Source organism: Dioscorea cayenensis, chromosome 19, assembly GCF_009730915.1.
Source record: "Dioscorea cayenensis subsp. rotundata cultivar TDr96_F1 chromosome 19, TDr96_F1_v2_PseudoChromosome.rev07_lg8_w22 25.fasta, whole genome shotgun sequence".
NCBI lineage: Eukaryota > Viridiplantae > Streptophyta > Magnoliopsida > Dioscoreales > Dioscoreaceae > Dioscorea > Dioscorea cayenensis.
In genome coordinates this window covers 8,643,210-8,659,233 of record NC_052489.1, presented here as the reverse complement: position 1 = coordinate 8,659,233, position 16,024 = coordinate 8,643,210, and the positions used below count along the sequence as shown (strand labels likewise).

Sequence of the window (16,024 nt, the reverse complement as noted above, 5' to 3'; positions counted from 1 at the left end):
TTGGTAGTGATTCGATTTCTCAAATATTGATTTATCAACCATATATCTTAATTAGTGATTTATAGATAATTTTATAATCACTTATTCTTTTATAATTTATACCAAATCTCAGTTTTCAAATTTCAATATATGTACTAGTGCCTGACTGTGATGGCTAATGTACTATAATTGTAATTTCTTTTTAAAGTATCCTTTCTTCAGTTAATCATGTTGGAGGATTGGGATCTAAGTCAAATATACACCTTCTACAAGATATACCCAATTATGCTTGCTAGGGTTCGGTGAATGAGTTTTGAGGTCTTTGGGAGCGCATTCGGTATCACATTTAGGAAGGAAGGATTTCTAAAAATCAGTTTTTTCTAAAATTTCCTATACATACTTCTTAACATCATGGTACTGAGTGTATTATCTTTTGAGGCAAGCATAAGCATATAACACTGTTATTAATTTACAGAAATGGCTTATCAGCTGACTAATTTACAGTTATCATATATCAAACTAAAAATTATCAAGGCATGACTAGAGATGTTGAGATTGGATGTAATGATGTATGCAAGACTTAATTAGCTAGTTGCTATGTACTGTACATGAAATGATTGTTATGCTGGACAATGGGTTTGTTCGTTTCTATTAGTGTCGTTTTACTTCAATGTTGATGTACCTGCATACTTAAAGTGCAAGTTCGTACATTTATTATTATTTTGATTTATATAATTATTAATATTTCATTTTATTTACATTGAGCAATCACTATCAACTAACTAAAATTTTTTGTTAAAATCCATGATCCAAAGTGTAATAGCTCATCAGTAAAAGTGTAATAAGGTAGAGAGTAGCTAGCTCTGAAGACTAGACTAGTTGTTGTTTTTAGTCGTGAGCAAGGACAAATCTACATAGTGGCTAGTGGGGGCAGCTGGCTGACAAGATCCCCTTGCGTATATCCCGCAAGTGTACGGGTTTGTCGAAGTAATAATCCTGGGTGAACGGGTATCGAATCCACAGGGAGCAGGGAATAAAAATACTTAATTCGATTCTTAGCTATGTAAAAGATCAATGATAATGAGTGTGACAATGATTCAATTCTCAACAGTAAAAGCAACAAGTAAGAGAGCAAAAGTAAAGAAGGGGGTAAGGCAATCGATAAAGATGGGGTACCCGGATAATGCTCCGCCTAGGATAATTGTTTCAAGTGCAAGAACCCTCTATTATTCTTCCTAATCAATGCAATGGTGAGTCGTGAAAATCCTTAATTACATAGTCCCAAATCTAAGGTCAACTATGCCTAACTCTATACATGTCCCGGAGGAGAAATCGAACAATCTCAACACCTCACACTCGCATAGAGTTGAAATGAGCTCTAGGGATTCCAAGTGATAAATCTCTTCCTTATTATAGACCGAACCCTTTGGTCCAGGTGGAAGGTCCCTAACCACAATTGAGCCCTAGATACTAAGATCACCTCAACGCTTCACTCCGTTGCACGCGCAACTAAGCCCCAGCGGAAGTTCATCCCTTAGACCATTCACTCTATTATGACCACAAAGAACTCGAGGAACGGAGGTAGAATCTATCATGCCGGAGGGGAAAGGGGACGCTCCTGTACCTCTCGACTCACCTTCTCAACCCTCTCCAACCTAGTTTCGTCTAACGCTCGTGGTGTGTCACTCACTCACAAGGTTACCAACAAGAACTCTCAACCCTAGTGTCACTCTAGGGGAAATGTTCATACAATCATGCATTCAAGGTTGGAACTCACAATAAACATCAATTTATTGAAAGCATAATGAAGAGGTTCAAAGAAACAAATACATCCTAGGGTTCACAAAACCCGAGTACCCACTAGGGGTTTAGCTCTCCATGGAGCTAAGTACAATCAAAGAAATAGAATGTAAAACCAATGAATCCATAAAGAAACCCTCTCGATAGTCGCGTCAATGGTCTTGTGAAAAGTCCTCTACTCGTTGTCTAAGGATTCCCTCGTCCGGTATAGGATACGCCTCGACGGAAGCTCCCCTACCAACCATCTTCCTAAGGAATGACGATGTCGGAGCCGTAGAACCTCTCCAAAACCTTGGCCAATACCCATCGAAACCCTAGCCGAAGCCCTCTCTCAAGTTGGGGAAAAGATGGAGAAAAGAATACTAAAATCGGGGCTGATTCGGCTTTAAATAGGGCTGGAATCCGGCGACTACACGGGCGTGGATGCTTCACGCACCCGTGGGGAATTTCCACACTGGCGTGGATAATTTTCACACGCCCGTGTGAATCCTCTGAACTCCTGTTTTCTCGGGCGGCTGTGAACAGTGCTGCTACAGTACTTTCTATCGCGTTGCTGCAGTTCTCTGCTACAGTATCGGTCCTGAATAGCTTCCGGAATCCATACTTTCTTCGGAGTAACGCAAACGGGCACACGTTCACGTCGTGGATCACTTGCATCTTCAATGATAGGCACGTTGGTAAAGCTCTTGTTCTATGTGCATAAGTCAGAATGCTCGAGTGTGACTGCCTTTGTGCCCCTCCAAATGGATGTGCCAACTCGAATACGAGTAGGTTGGCACACACCCTGGCATCTCACATCAACCTATGTCTTCGCGTTTAAACCTTAGCAAGATTTCCTAAAAAATCGGTGCATTGTAATCCACATTGGCTTCTTTCATTCATACTTGGCCTCACAACCCTACCTGCACGAAAGTAACATAAAAACACACATATTAGTGTAAAAACCTGAGAAAAGTAATGCTCAACATAAGGAATGAACGCTTCGCATTCATATCGCACAAGCACTTATCACTGGCCCCACTAAAATTTGAAATGTCCACTATAACCATAGAATTTATATCATATATATAGTTAAATTTATTTTATTTTTTTACCATTTTCCCCACTAAAATTGAAATATATATATATATATGGTAACCTTGTCCGTAAACAAAAAATCTTAGATCCGTCCCTGGTCATAACTTTGTGTGATAACAATATTCCTTCAAGTGAGGAGTTGAATCCTATTATTTAATATGTAAATGAGAACTCTTGTTATAGTATACGAATATTTAACTATGTGAATGTATGTTAATATATGTGATGTTTAATAATATATCTATGAGTCTTTGTACGTTGCTAGTGAGTAGTTATTCAGGTGTTTGTAGAGTCAGCCATTTGAGTTGGATGCCACATTTGTCATGCCCTGACCATCTAGCCTAGGACTTGACAATCGCAACAACAACCCGAGGAGGGACACCCATGCCACTCAATCACCGAGTCGCCATAAAGCTAACCAAAAACCCTGGAATTTCACATTTTCTAAACATGAATAACAAGAATACACAAAGTGTGAGGAATGGAAAATAACATTAGCACAGAGGAAGCAACAAACTGAAACCTAACAATATAGAGTTCAAGGAATGTATTGGTCATAAATATACAAAGTTTTCCAAGAACAACTGATAACAAACAAATCATGCACAACAAGTTCAAACACACTAGTGGATCCATGTTCTAATACAAAGTAACATGATCAAAGAAACATACACTAGACTGGAAATAAACAGGATAAATAGAAAATGTCCAATACTCTGCCTCACCGCCACGCTACTAGTCACTAGAGCCTGGAAAGAAGAGTGATGGTGAGTAACTTAAGTCACTTAGTGAGTGGGTTAGCACAATTCTAAAAAGCAAAGCAATAGATTTTCAATAACCAAGCAATTGCAATAAAGAAATAATTTTGAAATTTTTTTTAACATTTAAAACATTATATAACGTGAGATATTAAACCTCGTGGTTCAAAACCCCAAAATATAAGTTTACACGATGTAGTCAAATTAAGTTTCAAAGCTTTTCATCAAGTATATAGCATATGCATGTACATAACATTCATAATGAACACAAACCACCAATTGAACAGAATAAAGTTCCAACTCTTACAAATACCAACTTTGCCATAAAACAAGCTTTAAAGCCTTAAGACATAAAATTCAACATCAATTAATTTTTTCCCAAGAATATACAAGAGATCACATTTCGAAAATATCATGAAAAACATAATTTTATATAATACACAGATTTCGTCTTGAAGAAATAAGCAATGGCCTAAACACATTCTCCAACTTAGTTACCATCGTGACTAGGTTGAGAGCCGTCAAAGTCTTCATGACTTTGACGTTGGCCCACCTGTTCCGTATCGTGACTCTGGCCTCCTGGTGTATCATCCAAATCAAGGTTCTACTCGTCACCTGATGTGGACCAGGAAATGGGTCCTCCCCACCACCTCTAAAGGATGGCCCATGGGGACCCCCTAGTTATGACAAGCAGGTTACAATCTCATTACCATTCACATCAATCAATATATTAATATCTCATTAAAAGGGTTCATATCCAAGACAATATATAAATACAGGGAATGAAACCCTAGGTTTAACCAAGCAATACAACTCTAATAAGACCAAGGTTGGCTCACAACTGGGTTTCAGGATTACCAATGAATTCCTAAAGATTTGAGCTTCACTCTAAACCAAAGAATTCAAAGAAATAACCAAGTTTTACCGGTGTTAAAGTAGAGCTACAGTACCCAAAATACAATGTCCAAGAACCCTAGCAAGCCTTGGTTCATAAATATAATGAAACTAAGTAGAGAATTCAAGACAAACCTTTCTCTCAATTTGCAGCAACACTAAGCAAGAAGGAGAAAATGAATTAAACCTTCTCTTCTACCCTAACTCCAACCAATCAAATAAGGAATACTAGGAAAGGAAGCTTACCTCAAGGTTCTAAAGGGAAAGGATGGAGGATCTTGGGGCCCCAAAGATGGAAGAACAAAATCAATAAGGCCTCCTTCTTACTACAAAGATAGCCAAGGAAGTAGGGAGGAGGGGGAAAGAAACCAGCAAAAAGAATGCCAAAGTAGCCTTAAAACCTGGGCAGGGCATACCTGCGGGCGCATGCCACCCACAAGGCTGCACCTGGGTGCGCCTTATGGGCTCATTGCTCCCACGGGTGCAGACAAGTTGACACCAGGCAGCAAGCACATGCACGTGACCCGGGCTACGGCTGAAGTCGGGAAGGCAAGCATAGACCTGCTCGATCACCTGTTAAACCCCAAAACAACTCGAACCCTCCAAGCGAACCCGATTAACCTACCGAGGCAACAATAACTAGGCTTGAACCACAACTCAAGAATACGCACACCAAAAGGGTGAAACATCACAACATCTGTCATAGGCAGGAATGAGTGTGACAAAGGACATTTGTATTATTGTATTTCATTTATATTATCCATTTTTAATGTTAATAATAGACATTTAGTTTTATGTTCATATAATTTTTGTGTTGCCATTTTAATAAGTTTTGAGCATTTTAGTCTATGTGTATTAAGTTAAACATTCTACTCCTTGTGAAATAAGGAGTAAAACACTAAAAGGGTTTAGTACTTATTCACTTAAATAGTTCGCAATTTAGAGTCTTTAGTTAGACGTTAAAGATTAGTAAGAGTTTGTATGATATATATGCTTTGATAAAGAGTGCTAGTTGAACACTATGTGATAGTGAGAGTATATGTCATAGATACATCGGTGGAATTGTTGTATTCGAACATGACTTGTTATAATCTAATTACATGGGCTTTACTCTTTCATCGTCAATGATTGAGATTGTTGATTATGATCATATGAGTGAACTTTTGACTTAAGGTATTATGATTACGATGTGCTTATAATGCTAGTCTGTTAGTAGAGTATTTAGCCTCAATTTACCCTTTGTTATGGCGAACCTCAAAGTGCGGCTATATGAAATAAGTAGTAGTTATGAGTGATCACCAAGAAAAGTTTCATTTTGTCTAAAGTAAAGGAGTTAGTATTCTATGCGAATATGAGTAGATAAGATTAGAAGAGCTTGGCCATGGCAGTCAAACTAATCGTGTGGGATACAAATGGTAGTTTAATAATCTTACTCTACTATTTTTATAATTTGCATATGATTGAGTTCAGTGAGTTTGACGATCTCCATGGCTGTCACTCGATTGGAATACAAGAACAAAGGGCTAATACATATATGGTAATTATATTGGGAAATGTTTGTAATGATCTATTCATTAGTGTTTCATCCACATCCATTGGAATCCTCCAATTGCCAATCGAGATGAATTTAGAGAGTCATGCTTAAAGGAATTAAGAATTAGTATCTTTTTGAGTGAAGGGTAAAATAATCAATTTACAATTTGCCTTCATGGGTTAAAGTGAAATTGTAAATTGTTCTAGAGTTTTGTGTTAAGTTTAAAATTTGATTAAAGTTTGATGAAATCAATAATTTATCGAAATTGTAAAGGTGAAGATAAAAGTTGTTTTAATTGTTTTAGGACTCATATATTTCTTAGGACTTCATAATTAGATAATGTGTCTCAGGTTTTATGAAGTTTCTATAAACATGACTCCTCTCTAACACTAGAAGGACAATTCTATTCTCTGTGCGATTTTTCCCCAAGCTTTCTCTCCTTTCAAACCCTTACCGGTATTTTGGAAAACTGATGAGATTGTTTCTAGATTCCAACATGTAATCTAGAAATGATAAGATTGTTTCTAGATTGTTAGGTTATTTAGAGGCATGAGGCCATTGTTTAACACTAGAAAATTTAGGATAATCTGAAGAATAAATTTAGCGCATCCGAAGGTAATTTTCAGACTATATTTAATTTAAAAAATAAATAAATTAGGTGGTCATCAAACACAAAATTTTCATGCTTCCACATGCATCTGGTTATTTGTATAATTTTGTGATGTTTTCTAAGAATCGCTTACATCAAAAGACATTTAGAGATCATAGAAATAACCTAACAAACCGCTCAGAATATTTTTTATCTATATAATATAATAAATATACTGAAGTATACCCTTTGTTCCAAGTTGAGGAAGTGATCAGAACTAGGCCCAACATGTGGATGGGAAAGAATAAATACCTGAAAAAGAGATTGTTGTAGAGAAAACACTCTGACAGTTAATCAGTTAGTGAGGCAAATACTCAAAAATAGAATGGTATAATTACTGAAATATCACTTAAAAGTCACCATCTTTCATATATTTATAACTTACAAACTTAGATTTTTCATGTACATGATAGTAATTACACTCACCAACAGAAAGGATTCCCTCCTTGCAGACCAATCCTAGTGTGCCGTATGCATTGCATCAACAATGAGGCAAGAGAGAAAACTCAGAGAAGCTTCCGGCAAGCATCTCTTTTTTTTATGGAGCTTTTTCTTTCTTGTTCTTTCATGGCTCACCATTATATTCGTGTGTTTCTTTTTCATTGGTGCCAAAGGACAAACTTTTCTTTTCTTAATGAACTTTATTAATTCTAGAGCTAGTGTTCATATTGAAATCAGATAAAGAGAAAGAAAGAGAAAAAGGCATGGGTGGCGTGATGAGCTATGTGAAGGAGGCCTTCGTTCATCCGTTGCGACGAGAAGACAGACAAATGCAGAGTGGGAGGCAGCGACGTAACCGGCGGCCAGAACGGCGTAGCTTGGATATGGCGGAGGATTTGCCGGGGAGGAGTTTTGTTCATCAGGCCTCGCTTGGGCATGAGAACAAGAGATTCCGGAAGCCACAAATTACAAAGAAATATCCCTACGTCCCTGACCATTTCACTTCTCTTCACCAGGTTGGTTCCTAAATATTGTTTCTTTCTTTTTTTCCCCTTTGATATAAAAAAACCAAAAAAATTAGATTTTCCTAAACTTGGTTGGGGGAGGAAGTCCCGTATAATTAATTTGTTAATAGGAGAAATGAAATATTAGCTCTCCTCATATGCCGATGGTACCTATAAATATATGGGGATATATACTGCAAAATATATATTTAATAATTATAATTATTAATATTTTTTATATTTCTTTCTTGGATTAATAATAAAATAAAAATATTATGGGGGAATCAAGACAAATGTGGGACAGAATGGAGATTCGAAGATTAGATATGGAATGGTATTTTATTCTACAAACTCATCATTTTGCCATTGCTACCAGTTGATGGACCTTATAGTTTGATTTATTACTCATTTTTATCTTTAAAGTATAAAAGTATTCATTTAATCTTTGGACCGTATAACTTTGAGCATTTTAGCACACTGATAGAAATGTACTATTTTTTTTGTCACAACAATAATAATATTGGACGAAATAGTCAAAATTAATAATTTTCCAATGTTTGAGGATAAAACGATTACTTTGCTATAATTCAATGACTAGATAAATTTTTATATATTTTATGAGGGTCAATAATGACAATAAATTTTTGGGGCTATTAATAGTTTTAACCCTTTTGTCAAAGCCACCAGTGAGAGGAGGTCTTACAGATCATATTATGAAAAATACATATTAGTGTAACCAAAATTAATAAATATAGCTAGTTTAAATGCAAAAATAGAAATGTTCTTATAGGTGAGGTTAAAACCAACAATAATATCCCCATAAAATTGCCACCATTGATTTTAAAATATTTTTTGGTTTCCATAATTTTGGGGTATCACTAATTATCTATTTGCCATAAAAAATTTTTTGTAATTATTAGCATATCTTCCAAGGCACAGAGCATTCACTTCCATGCACATCCCTTAATGCAAGTTAAATATTTTAACATACAATTAGTAAAATTTATAAAAAAAAAAGTGTATTATTTTTAGTAAAATCATTTTTCTTTCGGTTTCTTATGTATCATGACTTCACATTTGTCAATTAACAGAAAGTGTAATAAATATAAAAAAATACTGAAGTAAAGAATTTTTTTCCACAAGTAAACATAAATTAATATTATTTGATGGACAAGAAATAATGATGAACAACTGATTCCTAAATACAAACTTTTCAATGGTATACATGAATAGAAGACCTTAACTTGTTACATGTGTGAATCGGTAACTTCATTTTACTTTAATTTATTTTTTATTTAAATTAATTAATTCATTTATTTTTATAATAACAGTGTGGCTAAGCTACTTTTAACATCAATACTTTTTATTATCCTATTTCAAATATATATTAGAAAATCAAATCAAATTCTTTAGCGGTTTCAAACAATAAAGCTACTGAATGAAATGGTGACAAAAGATTTGTGAAGGTTGCCACGAATATATTATTGGAGTTACAATTTATTATAGTGTTTTATTTATTTTTTATTTTTGAATTTATTATTATTTTTTTGTCTACTCTATTGAGCAAAACCTTAGAAAATTGAAGTAAGAAAAGAAAAGGAAAGAAAAGAAAAAAAAATCATCTGCAACTTCTATCTTAGAACTCACTGATTTAATACCTTTGGCAGGTAACAAATGCGTTGAGACAATCTGGCCTAGAATCGTCAAATCTATTGCTTGGAATTGATTTCACCAAGAGCAACGAATGGACAGGTTAGCAAGCTTACATAAAAATAAAACCTTTCATAATTTATGTTTATAGGAACTATCTATAGTTATACCTCCAAAATAAAATAATTACTAATAATATTTTTGAAAACTAAAAGATAGTCGTCAAAATAACAATAAAAAAAACAAATGTATCAAAATTCTCAAAATAATAATAATAATAATAATAACAATAATAATAATAATAAATAATATAGACAAGGCACCCGACACACTTTAAACCTTCAACCATGCTATGGAAAAGAGTCAAACTATTTACCTTTTGCATATGTGAGTTAATAACACTACAACTATCTTATTGAATGGTGAGAAAAAAAAAATGTGAATAAATTTTAAAAGTTAAATCAGTGTCATTTAATATCTAAAATAATTTAAAAACATAAAATTACAAAAACTTTTTTGAATTTTAATAGTAAAGTATATTCCTCCGGTTCTATTTTTTTTATGTCCATTTACAAAAATTATGAAATATTATATAATTTTAAATTTGTCTTTTATCTCTATTTATTTCTACTAATTTCCAATATTTTCTTAAAAATATAAATAAAAATAGAGTAAATAAAATATATAATTAAAATATAGTGAAATTAATAAAATTTTAATTAGCAATAAAAACTACTTGGTTCAAGTTGTTAGCGACACTAAAAATAAGTCTATTATGTGGGGTATGGAGTGCCGAGGGTTTGAATCTTTATTGAAGGATTAACTTATAACTAATATCACTCCCCACACTCATGCGCCATAAAAACAAGCGCATTATGTTCTTTCAAAAAAAAAAATTTAGTAAGGATAATTTTGAAAAATTATATAATTTTTTTTTATAAATTTAAGACTATTAATTAATTTTAACCTATTTTCTTAGCGTAAATGTAAAAAACCTGGATATGTGAATGAGGGAATAATATTGTAAAAATTAAAAAAAATTAAAGATATCTACGTTGATATACAACAAAAATAAATTTTATATTTATTTTTCTGGAACCAATTTAAAGGTAGACGGTCCTTCCATGGTAGAAGCCTGCATGCAATCAGTGAAGAGCTCAATCCTTATGAACAGGCCATTACCATAATTGGAAAAGCTTTGGCACCTTTTGATGAAGACAATTTGATTCCTTGCTTTGGATTTGGAGATGGTATATATATTGGACTTTTCTCCTTCATCTTCTAGGTCATCTTCTTCTTTTTCTTCCTTCTTCTTTTCTTTCTTTTGTTAATTTTTTACTCTTTAATTGGTGAAAATAGCAACAACTCATGATGAAGAGGTATTCAGTTTTCACCACGATCAATCACCTTGTCATGGATTTGAAGAAGTCTTGAATTGCTACAGAAGAATTGTACCTAATTTGCGCTTATCAGGTAGGTTAATTTCTTCAATATATATTTGCATGTTTCGGTTTTGTTCCTGTTTACATAAAATGAGATTTTTACCAATTGTATATATATATATATGTATGTATATGTTCAATAGACCAATATGGGGTTTATTAGATACAATATTTCTATGTTTTCAATGCGTACTGGCCCCTAAAATATTTAAGTTTTTTAACAAGAAAATATTGTGTTATTTACATAGCCAATTTTATTTATTTTCAACTCAATATCTGATTGCGTAAGATATCTAACGTTGATCATTGAGTTGTTTATACAAATATTTAATTCCGCATGAATGAAAGTTTGAGGTGTTTTAATTTTTTTAAATAAATTATTTTTTTTACAAAGGGCTTCAATGTTTTAACTTCTAATTCTATAACAATTTCTCAAGATTATTTTATAGAACTCTTCATAGATGATAAATAAAATAAATAAATAAATATCAATATAAATATGATTATTCAATTAAAACTTAGCTTTTCTACCTCACTTGTTAGTTGTTACATATTGATCTTTTAATGATCTCAGGTTATGAAAGTTTTAACTTATTGATAATTACTTGATTTGGTGGAAGGTCCTACTTCATTTGCACCCATAATTGAGGCAGCAGTTGACATTGTTGAGAAAAGTGGAGGACAATATCATATATTGGTTATCATTGCAGATGGTCAGGTAAAAAATTTCTGCAAAATTTCTGTCTGATTATTTTCACATGATTTTTTCTTCAAAAAAGTTTTATGAGATTCATAAATTTTTAAGGTCACTAGAAGTGTTGACACAGAGATGGGAGATCTCAGTACACAAGAGAGGAAAACAATTGGCTCGATTGTCATGGCAAGGTATGTATCTGTTTTTGTACTACAAAGAGAGAAATTTGCAATTGTTTACATCGCAAGAAGAAATCTTAGTTAATATCATCCTAATTATAACTGCTAGCTTATAATTTTAAGAAGATTCCTTTCCATGAATATTTCATATATTTATTTATTTTGTTTGTTAAAATTTTTTTTTTATAAAATGGAGCACAAAACATAGACCACCTTAGTCATATATACCAAAGATTATGAGTTTGAGGTTACGTACGTACGCCTCTTTTTCTGTGGACATGTCCAATATAATTCACATGCCTGAGTACAATATATACATATGAATTTTGTTAAACAATCATTAAATAATACAGCTTCAAAATGCATTTGAAATATCACATTAATTTTTTTATAACGCATAAATGTAAATGCATTTTACCAAATAAAATATTCTCAGTTTTAACATAGTTTCTTAGTAAAGTTATATTCTTTTGAACACAACATAAATTTTAACATATATAGTATCTTTTCAAAACAAATTCATTGATTATATAACATACCATCTCATAATATTTTGTTTAAGAATTATCTCAAGCGCTAACCAATTCATTTATTATAATAGTAGCATCTTGATTGGCCTTGAAACTACTGTTCTATAATGTTTTGATGTAGTTCTTATCCCCTGTCAATTGTTCTTGTGGGAGTTGGTGATGGACCTTGGGAAGACATGAAGAAATTTGATGATAGAATTCCTTCCAGAGACTTTGACAACTTTCAGGTGCTAAAATGTAGTTTCAAATTATATATCCTTATTAGAGATGAATGGGATTTATTTAGAGCAATCTACCTTGAATTATGTTGTCATTTTTGTTCCCATCATGTAACCTAAATTGGTTGTGAAGTCCAAGCAAAGTAAATAGAAAATGAATTTGATTATAACTTTGGAAAAAAAAAATCCTTTTATGAAAGAGATTAGTAAATAAAATAACCAAGAATATAATAACATCTAATATGACATAATATACTAGCACATTATTAAATATTAGTATCATGAGACTAACAATAATTGACGTAGTATAAAATACCATTTGTCATTCTTAATTTTATATCAATTCACATGTGCCTTTTACGTCGGTTGATCTTGTGAAACGAGTTTGGCATCTTCAATTGACTAAAAGTTTTGCAAAATAATTAATGAAGAAATCATCAACATTAAGAGCTAATCATTGTTTACACTGTTGTGAATGTCTAGTTTTTTTTTTTTTGGAATTAGAATGTCTAGTTTAGAACGTTACCTTGGTAGCCACCTTATGCCTCTTAATTATTTTCTTGCATTTTTACAAAAGGCACCTCACGATTGAGTAACAGCCCAATAAGAATTTAGTTAAATTGTAATTAAATTATCACCATAATCTTCTTCAATTGTATGTAGCTCTTATAGCAGTACTTCTACGTTCAAATTAATGACATTGACGTATTAAAGTATGCTTATATATATAAAAAAAAAATTGACTACAAAATTTTGAGATGAGATGGAGGTGAATAATATTTAGGCTTTAAATCACGTGTTAATATATACTAAATGTAACAATGCTCGCTATTATTTCTTAGTTTATTGGCATTGAGTTCTCTGAGTAGGGTATTCATATTCTTGCCATAGAGTAACAACCCAATAACAATTTAGTTAGATTGTAATTAAATTATCACCATAATCTTCTTCAATTGTACGTAGCTCTTGTAGCGGTATTTCTACGTTCAAATTAATGACATTGAAGTATTAAAGTATGATTATATATATAAAAAGAAAAAATAGTCCACAAAATTTTGAGATGAGATGGTGGTGAATAATATTTAGGCTTTTAATCACGTGTTAATATATACTAAGTGTAACATTGCTTGCTATCATTTCTTGGTTTATTGCACTGAGTTCTCTACGTAAGGTATTCATATTCTTGCCATAGAGATGAGTTTTAACCGCAACTCATGTAGGATGAGGAGTGAGGACACTGATCTACTGATGTATTAACTCCACATCTAAGCACGATGTTGATGTGCTTTCCCCACTTTGTTAAGAAAAAGAAAAAAAAGGTAACAATACCCATTGGAACCAAGTGGTAGATGTACACTTGCACTACTACCATACAAGATTTAGGGTTTTCATGTTTTTATGGATGAGATGAGTTTTAACCTTAGCTTATGTAGGATGAAAACACCGATATATTAAGATATTAACTCCACATCTAAACAAATGTTGATATGTTTTTCGCACTTTGTTAAAAAGAAAAACACATTTGAACCACGTGATAGGTGGACATTTGCAGCACTACCCTATAAGATCCAGAAATTTGCTTCCTAAGTAAAACACAAACCAAATTCTGAATTTCAAAAATTGTCTGATGTTATTTATTCATTTTTCCGCATTGATTTCAATGCAGTTTGTGAACTTCACTTCTATTATGGAAAGTAACTCAAGTCCTGAGGAGAAAGAAGCATCTTTTGCTCTTGCAGCTCTCATGGAGGTTCCTTTCCAATATAAAGCAAGCATGGAACTTGACATTCTTGGGTATGTTTATTATTCTTTCTTTTATGTATTTTTTTTTTACATGCCAAATAACGTTTTTAAATTTTATTTATAAAATAGAAAGGGTGCCACATTAGCAATGAATTTTGTTTTTTACAAAATACATGTATAACATTTTTTGGCCAAATGTAGCATGTGGCAGCTTATACCATATCATCACATTAAAAAAAATAAAAATAAAAATAACATTTTTTTTTTTTTTTACATTAGTTACAAGTGCGAAAATAACAATAAAGAAGAATTGGAAAATATTGATGAAAATAAATAAAATTTGAAGATTAAAAGGCCAAGTTAAAATTCTTAAGTTTCAGGATATAAATAAATAACACAATAGAGTATTGGACCAAAATGACTTTAATCCTATAATTTTAAAACAATGTTATATTTGTAAACTAGGTTTACCAAATATACTTTGTAACTTTCTAATAATCATCAACATTATAATATTATTGACAATGATGATAAACCTAATTGAGAAGAATAGAATTATTTATATTTTCTCATATGCTTGGTATTATATATTTTATTATTGATGTTCTTATAAAAATGAAAGGCATGTAACCGGCAAGGCCAAACGTGTAAATCCTCGTCCCCCTCCCATTCCTTTCACCCAAAGGCAGCATTCATTGACTCAAACAAATGATCTTTCACAATCAAGTATAGGAGATCAAAACAAGGTATTAATAATTTCACTTTTTTTTAATCTTTTCAGTTGTTTTTCTTATTTTTGCCAAAAGAATTTTAATCTAACGTTTCTTTTTTCATATTCTAGACTTGCCCCATTTGCCTCACAAATGATAAAGACATGGCTTTTGGGTGTGGCCATATGGTAAGCTGTAACCATTGATTTTAATGAAAGTTTTAATTAATATACAATAATAATGCTTGTGTTTGATTGCAGTGCTGCAGAGAATGCGCAGAAAACTTAACTATATGTCATATTTGTCGTGCAACTATTAGGTCACGTATTAGATTATACTCTGGATAATTTTAGCCCATGTATTTATAAACTTTGGGATTGGAGATATTTTAATCTACATTTCAAGTGATGTGTCATGTAACCATTCATTTCTGTTGTAAAGGAAAATAATACAATAGATGTGTTTAAATAATTTTTATTTTGATTCAATATATACATATTCACTATATTCGCTACATTCTGACACATGTATCATAACATCCACTACACCATTTTAAATTTTTAGTAACCCATATATAAAGGGGTTTTTAAAAAACCATCTCAATAATCTTATAATTTTTTATATACTAATCTGTGCAGCCAATTTAACAAAACCCCTCTACTTTTAAATAAAATAAATAAATAAATAAATCACTCACTTACACACACTCTTTTTTTCTCTCTCCACCACTCACTCACACACTCTTTCTCCCTTCTCCTCTTTGATCCATCTCCATTCCCTTATTCACCATTGACAAGGCATTCAAACAATTCACTTCCACTTCCATCTCAACCCATCCGTTCTCCAAGTAAGGGTGAGCAAACCAGATCAGGTACTTGGTTTTTCAGATCGGCAAAACCTTAACCTGTATCCAACCCGGTTTAAATCGGGTACCAAGAATCGGATAATGGGTTTAAATCGGATCAGATCTCGGATATCCGGATCCGAATTTAAATTTTATCTATTCTATAGATTTGCTTTATATAACAACATTACATAAAAAAGCAAATATGAAAAACTTATAACTTATAAAAAGCATTAAACTCTTATATTATTCCTCACACAACAAAAGTCATAACAAAAATAATAAAGAGTTTTATCAATCTTAGTCATTAAAAAAAAAATCTTCGAAAGCATCAATTGTCTCATTAATAATGATCATTGTTTTCTAGAGAGAGAAGAGA

General features: G+C 32.3%; 1 protein-coding gene across 1 annotated transcript; it reads left to right on the top strand.

The window, feature by feature from the left end:
- Positions 1–7,267: 7,267 nt before the first annotated feature.
- Positions 7,268–15,291, top strand: LOC120283604 (E3 ubiquitin-protein ligase RGLG4-like). Its single transcript, XM_039290309.1, has 11 exons — positions 7,268–7,647; positions 9,303–9,387; positions 10,395–10,535; positions 10,645–10,758; positions 11,348–11,445; positions 11,533–11,612; positions 12,252–12,357; positions 14,015–14,142; positions 14,714–14,837; positions 14,933–14,989; positions 15,062–15,291. Exons 1-11 carry the CDS (start codon positions 7,396–7,398, stop codon positions 15,146–15,148), a joined length of 1,272 nt encoding a protein of 423 aa, XP_039146243.1. The 5' UTR covers positions 7,268–7,395; the 3' UTR covers positions 15,149–15,291.
- Positions 15,292–16,024: the final 733 nt, after the last annotated feature.

Excerpts from the sequence above, each read along its gene's own strand:
- LOC120283604 (XM_039290309.1), top strand. The coding sequence starts at position 7,396 with ATGGGTGGCGTGATGAGCTATGTGAAGGAGGCCTTCGTTCATCCGTTG. Across the intron at positions 11,446-11,532 it reads TTATCATTGCAGATGGTCAG|GTCACTAGAAGTGTTGACAC; the intron begins GTAAAAAATTTC and ends TAAATTTTTAAG. Across the intron at positions 11,613-12,251 it reads GGCTCGATTGTCATGGCAAG|TTCTTATCCCCTGTCAATTG; the intron begins GTATGTATCTGT and ends GTTTTGATGTAG.